This window comes from Argiope bruennichi, chromosome 3, assembly GCF_947563725.1.
Source record: "Argiope bruennichi chromosome 3, qqArgBrue1.1, whole genome shotgun sequence".
Lineage (NCBI taxonomy): Eukaryota > Metazoa > Arthropoda > Arachnida > Araneae > Araneidae > Argiope > Argiope bruennichi.
In genome coordinates, this window is record NC_079153.1 from 107,784,708 (window position 1) to 107,795,336 (window position 10,629).

Below are 10,629 nucleotides of genomic sequence, written 5' to 3' on the forward strand. Positions count from 1 at the left end.
AAATCAAAGCAACCTTTCTTCGTCGCTTGATATTAGTGCAGTAATCATCTCATAAGTTCCAACAAATCTTCTATATAATCTAAAGTAAATAATACAATGAATTTAATTTCGGTTCTTTGAATTTTTTAGTCGTGGCTTGTGGTAAGCCAGATACCAAAGACGACCAAACCATTGTAGAAGGAGACAGTTATATAGTGGAACATTGGGTAAATTATAGTTGCTCGGAAGGTTACGAACTCATTGGCAACAAAAGTCGAATGTGCGGAAGTGACGGACAATGGACGGGACAGACGCCCTTCTGTAAATGTGAGTACATTAACCTTTTCTCGGTGAATTTATGGATTTAGAATTAAATCAAAAAAATAAATTGAAGAATGTAGTCAGTGATAATTTTGGTGAGATACAGTAACATTTTAATTCTTCTGCGCGGTTTAGAAATTTAAATTCGCAGCTGGTATAACTTTGGGATGTACAACAAATAGAGTTTTTAGGTTCTTAAGGGATTATGCATGAAACAAAAATCTGAACGAAAAAGCACTAATGAATGTAACGCTAAGAGAATCTACGTCTATATAACTCTATAATATAAATGCGTAACTGTAGTTTCAATTGATTTAATTTACTTCTGGTCGCAAATTATTTCAGATACGTTATAATCGAGATTCAAGTGGATTCTAGTTTGGAGGCGAATTTCATTGAAAAATAGGATACACAATTTTTTTAAATATTTACTCACCAACAAAGTTTCAGAAGATTCGAAACCATGCAAATAAAATTTTTCACTTTTTATGTATTTATTGGTACAAGCAGAAATTTACACTTAAAACGTGGAAATAAATTTTCCACAAGATGCAACTTATTGCCATTAACTAAAGCCAATTAAGAAACAGTTAACACATGTAAAATTTGCTTGAAACAGGTGAATGGGCAGAAAAAAAACTAAGAGCCCGAAATAAATATAAATTTCAATTATTTTATATCTGACTTATTAATAATAAACCATTATTTTTCTAAAAATTGAAGATTTTTTTTTCGGTACATATAAATTGGTGCTTTGTTTATTTAGTCTGTGTCAACTTTCCAATTCCATGTGCATAATGCATATTTATAAAAAAAAACTTGCTTAGCGCTTGATTTAAGATGAATTTGGAAGCTAGTAAGAAATAAGACAGCTAGACTTAAGATTTAAAAAGATTAAAGATTAAGGTTTAAAAGATTTTGGCTTTTTGAAAGTACTGCGGATGTACAATTATTTATATAAACAGGTATGATTTTAGGATGAAAACTATTTATTTTAGACTCAATAATAAAATCTGTTTATGATCTGCCTTTGTTATTACTTTAGGAATTTACATATAAATTGAACGCCAGATATTTTTTTGGTTCAATTCACAAAGAGTTATTTTTTCCTAATTAGTGAGCGATCAGCTCAATCTATAATCTGATGCCTGAAAGAATAAACGCAATTTCTCATTTATATTATGTACATTATTCTTCATTGCATTCTGAATTTATTTTTTAGTGGTGGACTGCGAATCACCATCGGCGATCGCAAATGGTCAAGGATTCTTATCCAATGGAACAACCACTTATTTAAGTATGGTGCAGTACCGATGTTTGCCGGATTTTCAAATGGTTGGTGAACCTATTCGTACTTGTCTTGCAACGGGAGAATGGAGTGGCCTCGAACCGAAATGCGTTGGTAAGAATTCCTAATTGAATATGATATATGCGTGTAAAAAAAAGAGGAATGTTCTTTCTACGACAATATGCTGATGATATATGCAGTATTCAAATTCGGATATCCGTTAGGACAGAATTTACTACATTTCTTATATGTTACTTTAACTACTTTTTTTTTATTTAGCCAAAGAAGAATGAAAATTATATATTTGTTAATGAAGTAACGGTTTTTTTAATAGCGGTACAGATTCTGCATCAACACATTTTTTTTTTTGAACTTCATATTTTTTTCGAACAAATGTTATACCCAAAAAACATTAAGATTCTCTTCCATCTTGATATTCATCTATTCAGTCTATTTATCTCCCGTTTGAGGATACAGAGTGGCTTTGATATGTTGACAACCGACTTTCGATTTCAGGCGGATGAATGCATTTACTGAGATAAAAAAAAGTATGGAATAGAAAAAGGATTGCGGAGAAAAAGTAGGATTATTGTAAATACAATTGCGCTGAACTCATCGCATTTTATCATTACTTCTCATTGTTATTATATCTTCAATCGCATTCATAAAGAAGCGAAACGCAGCCAAATCTTGCTTTCAGATCACGTCCGCCTCTTTTAAAAAAAACTCGTATAAAATAATATAATTCTTATATCACACTATCCAACTCAGAACTAATAAGCCAGTTTATATTGACACGTAGAACTATTGTATAGAACTCAATGACACACACAAGAGATAGAACTAAACCAATTTATTAACTGAACTCTGAACTGAGAATACATTAACTGACAAATCTTCTGCTTTATACAAGCAGAGAAAGTTCCAGAATACTCTTCTGGAGACAGTAAAAAAAGTCCAGAACACTTGTCTGGTAAACTAAAGAAATGTCCAGTATCTTCTGGAACATGAAATAAAGGAAAACATAAAATCGAGGAATTAAGTATTTACATATTTGCATATACTATTAATCGTATTGTCTCTAACGGGATTCAAACCCAGGTCTCTTGATCATGAGACCAGTGCCATGACCATTCGACCATGGATATTCGACTGTCTTTCTTCAATGCGGCAATATTACTCTCTCATTTTATTGTACCATGACACCATGATGAAATAAAGTAAAGAGATTATTTGGAACAGACTTATGGCCAATGGAGGAATACAGTACGTATTCTCACAGGCAGCTAATAGTTACCTCGGATATGATATAAAAATGTCTTAAATAGTAAAAAAGGCAATTTTTGTTTATTGTTTACAGTCTTTATCTGTAAAATGTATCTAAAATTTAGTTTAGACATCATTGAAAATTACTTATATTTATAAGAAAAAAGATTTGCCTAAATGTCGATTATTTAATTATATATTTTGTTTCTGTCAACATTCTTCCACACATAAAAAAAAACTTATTGAAAAGTAAGATAAAATACATTTAGTTAAAACTTTTTAAAACAATTTTTTTTTCTCTCTTCAAAAATTCATTTGTTTATAATCTTAAAATGTAATTTTAAACGTAAATGTATAAAAACATAATTTATTCAATAACGTACAATAAATTGATATTGTGAATAAAAATAAATATGATGGTTCACCGTCACTGTCTTTAACCAGTTCTTTCAAAAATCTTATTTCTTATCTTAATGTTAGAAAATCAGATCTCGGTTTCTAAAATGATTTTTTTTTTTTTAGATATTGTGCTAGAAATAGAAAATTCAGCTGACGGCAGACGTAAGTTTTTTAAATTATTTTTTCTTTCATTTCTATTTCTATCAACACCATTGAATAAAAATGAATGCGTGTTGTGTTACTTGTTACACTGAGTTTGCTTAATCTACACTAATAATAAAGAACGATGCGTGTATTTATGTATTGGTGATCTGCAAGCCAGACCATTTGACCTACAGTTTTTGAAACTTGCATATATATACTTTGGCGGTTCAAAATGTGCATTTCTAAGAGAAGAATATTCAAAAATTTTAATTAGAATTTTAAAAAATTAAAAATTAAGAAAAATCTTTGGCAAAATTAAGGGAATTTTTTTTCGCGATAACTTCCAAAATATATTATAGCATAGAAATCACTTTTAAAATATCTTAAAACTGAAAAATCATAATTTTAATCTTGTCTAATATTTTTCCATATATATTTTTTTCTCTTTTAAATCCATTCTTAACAAATATTTTAAATATGTTTTCTAACAATAAATTTCATAAAATAAAATTTAGCCTACTCGAATGCGTTAAGCGTACATGAGAAAAGTTGCAAAGTGTTGCCATCACTTAAGAAAAACTCAAATTAAAAAATAAAATTTATTCTCACTACAAGCTTAACGTATAAAACTGTAATTTCCAGAAAATGTGATATTTTCTAAAAATATAAGATCGAATGCTCATAATTCTCCTTAAAAAGAAGATAATAAAAAAAAATTAGTATCAATATTATTGACATTGTACAAAATATGTCAAATTTAGATGAAATGTATAATAAAAGTGAATAATTTTTAGTGTACAAATGTCATTAAATACATTTTAAGAGTGAGAAGATACTTTAATTGGTCAATTTTCATCCAAACAAATTTATTAATTTATTTTTTATTCTAATATTTTAGATGCCGAAGGTCAAGATGTAGACGCATCCAAAACTATTGGTAATCAAACTTTTCTTGAAAATGCTTATTTTTAAATAAAAATGTTATAACTTGGTTTACATTTTATCAACTATATTTCTTTATAATAATTTCTTTTATTTTAATTATTATGTACAGGTATTGCTATTGCGGTAGGGGCTGGAGCACTCCTCATAGTTATTATCATTGCTGCAGCTATATGTGTTAAAACGTAAGTTAAACGCCATTTATTGTCTATAAATTGAAGTATTTCGCTGCAGGTAGAGGTTACTAGAATGATTTTATTTATTTAGTTTGGTGTGTTCAGAGATGTCAATCAGCTAAATCACAATTGTTTAGCATATAATGTTTAATTCCTTAGAACCTGGCTTCAAGGCCACGAACCTGGTCATGAAAGTTGAGAAATAATAGAAATATAATTCATGCATAAATTTGACGAATTTTATAATAGCAAAAATGAAGCATCTATGTCTTTTTCACTTTCGTTTCTTCTTGATTATAGAAGGAATTCTAAATCACAATTATTTAGAATATAATGTTTAATTCCTAAGAACCTGGCTTCAAGGCCACGAACCTGGTCATGAAAGTTGAGAAATAATAAAAATAGTATTCATGCATAAATTTGACGAATTTTATAATAGCAAAAATGAAGCATCTATGTCTTTTTCACTTTCGTTTCTTCTTGATTATAGAAGGAATTCTAAATCACAATTATTTGGAATATAATGTTTAATTCGTTAGAAGCTGGTTTCAAGGCCACGAACCTGGTCATGAAAGTTGGGAAATAATAGAAATATCATTCATGCATAAATTTGACGAATTTTATAATAGCAAAAATGAAGCATCTATGTCTTTTTCACTTTCGTTTCTTCTTGATTATAGAAGGAATTCTAAATCACAATTATTTGGAATATAATGTTTAATTCGTTAGAAGCTGGTTTCAAGGCCACGAACCTGGTCATGAAAGTTGGGAAATAATAAAAATAGTATTCATGCATAAATTTGACGAATTTTATAATAGCAAAAATGAAGCATCTATGTCTTTTTCACTTTCGTTTCTTCTTGATTATAGAAGGAATTCTAAATCACAATTATTTAGTATATAATGTTTAATTCCTAAGAACCTGGCTTCAAGGCCACGAACCTGGTCATGAAAGTTGAGAAATAATAAAAATAGTATTCATGCATAAATTTGACGAATTTTATAATAGCAAAAATGAAGCATCTATGTCTTTTTCACTTTCGTTTCTTCTTGATTATAGAAGGAATTCTAAATCACAATTATTTAGAATATAATGTTTAATTCCTAAGAACCTGGCTTCAAGGCCACGAACCTGGTCATGAAAGTTGAGAAATAATAAAAATAGTATTCATGCATAAATTTGACGAATTTTATAATAGCAAAAATGAAGCATCTATTTCTTTTTCACTTTCGTTTCTTCTTGATTATAGAAGGAATTCTAAATCACAATTATTTGGAATATAATGTTTAATTCGTTAGAAGCTGGTTTCAAGGCCACGAACCTGGTCATGAAAGTTGGGAAATAATAGAAATATCATTCATGCATAAATTTGACGAATTTTATAATAGCAAAAATGAAGCATCTATGTCTTTTTCACTTTCGTTTCTTCTTGATTATAGAAGGAATTCTAAATCACAATTATTTGGAATATAATGTTTAATTCGTTAGAAGCTGGTTTCAAGGCCACGAACCTGGTCATGAAAGTTGGGAAATAATAAAAATAGTATTCATGCATAAATTTGACGAATTTTATAATAGCAAAAATGAAGCATCTATGTCTTTTTCACTTTCGTTTCTTCTTGATTATAGAAGGAATTCTAAATCACAATTATTTAGAATATAATGTTTAATTCCTAAGAACCTGGCTTCAAGGCCACGAACCTGGTCATGAAAGTTGAGAAATAATAAAAATAGTATTCATGCATAAATTTGACGAATTTTATAATAGCAAAAATGAAGCATCTATTTCTTTTTCACTTTCGTTTCTTCTTGATTATAGAAGGAATTCTAAATCACAATTATTTGGAATATAATGTTTAATTCGTTAGAAGCTGGTTTCAAGGCCACGAACCTGGTCATGAAAGTTGGGAAATAATAGAAATATCATTCATGCATAAATTTGACGAATTTTATAATAGCAAAAATGAAGCATCTTTGTTTTTTTCACTTTCGTTTCTTTTTGATTATAGAAGGAAGGCTAAGGCCATCAAGACAAGTACTACCTCAACTATGGGTGGACGCATCGACCATAAAGACTCATCCACACTTAGAGCATATCCTAGCATCGCAGCCATCACCGCTTCAGACAATCATAACAATGGCTTCGGTGTTCGAAATCACCCCAATGGTTTGGTGACCTTCAGCAGCAATCCTCAACCAATTTATGCAAATGTAAATGGCCATACACCATCCGATGCTGACGATAATCCACCTCCTGCTGTTCGAGCACTGCGTAATGGAGTCATACAGAGTGAAAGCTTGTGAAACGAAGACTTCTGTGAATAGATCTCTATAATTTATTGAAACTTGAAAACACATCTATTTGTTCTCCTTTTTTATGTGTACAGACTATGGATTTTTTTACAAGAATATATTGTGTTACCCTTCAGTGCATAGTTAACGTCCATATGGAACTCAAACAATCCAAGAATTTTATTTCTGATAAAGTGTTAAAAGAGATGCGAAAAACATTTTTTTTTTTTTTTATTCTTACTATGTATTGGGAGTGAAAATATTTTCGTCTACCATATTGATTACTGATAAGGATAAGCATACAAGGATCATCACTGAAAAACTTACTGAGTAACAAATGCTTTTTAGCATCTGGATTTTTTTATGCTTTTTTATTAACTCTGAATACTTAAAGGACCATGAAAAAAATTATAATTTAATTTGAATGCGTTTATCCAATGGATTACTATGTTTCCTAAATCAATCTAAGTTACAAGGCATAAAAAAAATCTGATAAATTGTTGCTTGATATGGTGACAAACGATTACGATAATTATGTTTCCATTATTATCAGTTTATTGCATAACTTTCAGGAGTGAATTATATTATCAACAGAATTTTTTCATACCAAACTCGAAACAATTTCAGAAGAATGCCTTTCCAATTTACATTTTGCAATGAAACGCAAATTTAGTGAATGTTTTTCCTTGAAATGCTAAAGCCTTTTCAAATAACCATCTATTTTAAACATCTAAACTGTATAGAATACGTCCTACCATTTATAATCTAGCGTTGAAATGCTTTATGTTATATATTTATAGAATATACATGCATGGCCTGTGCATGTTCTTTTATTAATTATCTTTTATTATTTCACGAGGTATTAATTATTTCCATTGAAGTTCCTTGATAATAGATATCAAAATAATATGCAAGACCATGAAATATTTATAAGGAAATTATCATCTTTTATTTAAATAAAAATAAATTCAAAAGATATTCTATATTTATTGAAATGGAAATAAATGTTTTAAAAACTTGTAATTTGTCAAAATTGATGAGAAGATTATGCATTCTGTTTATTAAGAAAATTGTTAGGAAAAACCAGTGCTATTTGAAAGTTACTTACAACTATTATAGTATATTGGAGATGTTACACCATAGGAATTAGAAAAATCATATGTTGAATTCTAGTGTGAAGTAAAATACTTATCGGATGTGACATTTGCACTACCCAATTGTATGAATATAGAGAAATATGCATTCTGCTAAACGTTACTGAATCCTGCCGTTATACTTGCATGTAAAGGTGTTAATTCATGTCATCATGATTATGTGATATACGTAAGTTGGATGTTATCTGATATGCAGTCGTGCGATAGAAAATCGGAGCAAATTAATTTCACATTTTTATCTTTCATATTTATGAAAATTATGAAATTTTAAGATTGATGTATGTAACTATGCTTACAATGAAAATGTATCAACATATACATAAATAATTATATAATATCAATATATAAAGTGCTGAAGCAACTTTCATGGATAAAGGAATAACGGATAACGAATCTGAAGATTATGTAGTAACCTCTTTTAACTAAATACTATCCTACAATCACTTAAAAATAATTTGTTTTAATATAATATTATGTTTTCATTTAGTAATTTTCAAGGAACAGAAAGATTGAACTTCATTATTCATATTTGAAACCACATTCTTTCCCTTTTTTCCATTCCATTCGTCTGAAGAAAAAAACTATTTTCAATAATTTGTTGTATTTAAAATTTCGTATTTCAATGTATATATTAGGGTGTCCCATAAGTTTATTTCCTATTTCTAATATGAAATGAATACACAATATTTACTGTTTAAGATATTATTTATTTTATTATATTAGAACCCTTTTGCTCTATTACTTTCTTTCATATTTCAGGAAATCTCATTATGCCTCCTTTCCAAATTTGTTGTGTTTTGGACAAGAAATAATCCTCGAAGGGCTCTTTTATTTCGCTGAAGGATTTAAAGCGCTTATCGCGAACATAATTTTTTAAGGACAGAAAAAGTAATAATCAGATGGAGCAAGATCGGGAGAGTATGTAGGATGCGGTAAAACATTCCAATCAAACTGAAAGAGCTTCTCTCTTACGTCTAATGCAATATGTGGTCTCGCGTTCTCATGATGAAAAATAACGCCTCGTTGGTACATTAATTCTGACCGTTTTTTGCTATGGCAGCTTTCATTTGATCCAGTTGATGATAGTATTTCGTAGAACTTATTGTTTCACCTTGAGGAAGGAACTCGTAGAAAATTATGTCTTTCCAATCCCACCGTATGGATAAAAGAACTTTTTTGGGGTTTAGTCACGGCTTGGGGTTAGTAGAGCTCTGGTACGACTGAAACCGATTGCATTGACGGCTAATAGATAGGCCTGCATGTTTGCACAAGTAAAGCCAGGTGAGGCCATTCATAGCGCGATGAGAAAGAAACGTTTGGGACACCCAAATATATATATATATTATTTTGTGATTAGAAAATTATTATATTTATAATATTATTTCAGATTTCTAGAATCATTATTCCCCTTAAAATAATGAATGTGAATTGAAATAATTATAAATTAAAATTTAATAAATATCCAAGACAGCTTTCATCGTGGATGGCAAACAGTTCTTGTTTAAATCATACTGTATGTAAAAAAAATAATTTATATGTGAATTTTATGTTCTTTTCTTTTGTTTGTTTGTGGATAATTTTTTATAATAATTTACCGTCATCGCATTGTATTTATATGTATCATAGTTAATTATTTTGTGATATGTTTTGATGTGTGAAACAATGGCTGGACCACTCAAACCAAAATAGTTGTCCTTAGAAGATTTATTAAAGTGATTTTGTCTTAAATGTGTGTGTTTTTTCATTAAATATGCATAACTGTAACGTTCCAAAATTACATTTATTCTAGGTCGAAACATCTTACTAGGACAATCAGTTCCTTTCATAATTAAACAGTTTAATTGACTTGTGATGTATACTTTAATTGTAAAATTGTTTAATTCTAAGAAGCGATCATACAGTCTATCAGTTGTAGTTGAAATTTCCCATCGGTAGTCATGTGAGTCATAGCAATCTACCACAACAAATCCTGTCGATACTGCTATGTTAAGTGGTGGCGGAGTGGACGGCTGTGGACAAGTCTACTGATGGGATCTGGTCATGTTAACAAAATTATTAATAAACTCTACCTACAAAACGATAAACAAAATGAAAAAAGGAATAATCATGCGTTTGTATTTTGCTACGTATCGAATATACAGAAAGGAAAAGAAAATACAGTAGACAGAAGATATAGTAAAGTGACTATGCTGACTGGCGAAATAAACTCAATAATTAAAGGAGATTAGCCAGGAAAAATAATAAATAAATAAAATCGGTCAGTTAGAAAAATGTACTCTATACTATAATAAAAATATAGGTAAATGCTTCATGAAGTTATCTATAAAATTGATGGAAATGCGATAAAAATTATTAACCTTTTAAGACTTGAAAAAGGTTTCTTCATAAGTTGAAAAATGTATTCTACAGTATTATCATAAAATTCTTTCCAGTTAAAAATGGTAAAATAAAATTTAAACAACTAAGAAATTAAGAAAAAAATATTATTTAAAATATTTAAACCCGCCACTTGGAAGGGTAGGAATACCGGTCAGTAATTTTTTTTTTTAACTTTTTGACGAACCCTTCTTCAAGTCTGGGGAAGTTCCTAATTTTAATCCCAAATATCTTCACCAATTATATAGATAATTGTAAGAAAGTTCTCCCTGCATTTTAAAGATGGTGCAA

At 29.3% G+C, this 10,629-nt stretch overlaps 1 protein-coding gene across 1 annotated transcript in view; it reads left to right on the forward strand.

Moving 5' to 3' along the window:
• LOC129963790 (sushi, von Willebrand factor type A, EGF and pentraxin domain-containing protein 1-like) overlaps window positions 1-9,669 on the forward strand; it is a 106,691-nt gene extending 97,022 nt beyond the window's left edge. The window contains exons 17-22 of the mRNA XM_056078344.1: window positions 130-306; window positions 1,523-1,702; window positions 3,377-3,415; window positions 4,296-4,334; window positions 4,452-4,524; window positions 6,526-9,669. Coding sequence (XP_055934319.1) covers window positions 130-306; window positions 1,523-1,702; window positions 3,377-3,415; window positions 4,296-4,334; window positions 4,452-4,524; window positions 6,526-6,820 — 803 coding nt within the window. The 3' untranslated portion in view covers window positions 6,821-9,669. The remainder of the gene's footprint in view (window positions 1-129; window positions 307-1,522; window positions 1,703-3,376; window positions 3,416-4,295; window positions 4,335-4,451; window positions 4,525-6,525) is intronic.
• Window positions 9,670-10,629: the final 960 nt, after the last annotated feature.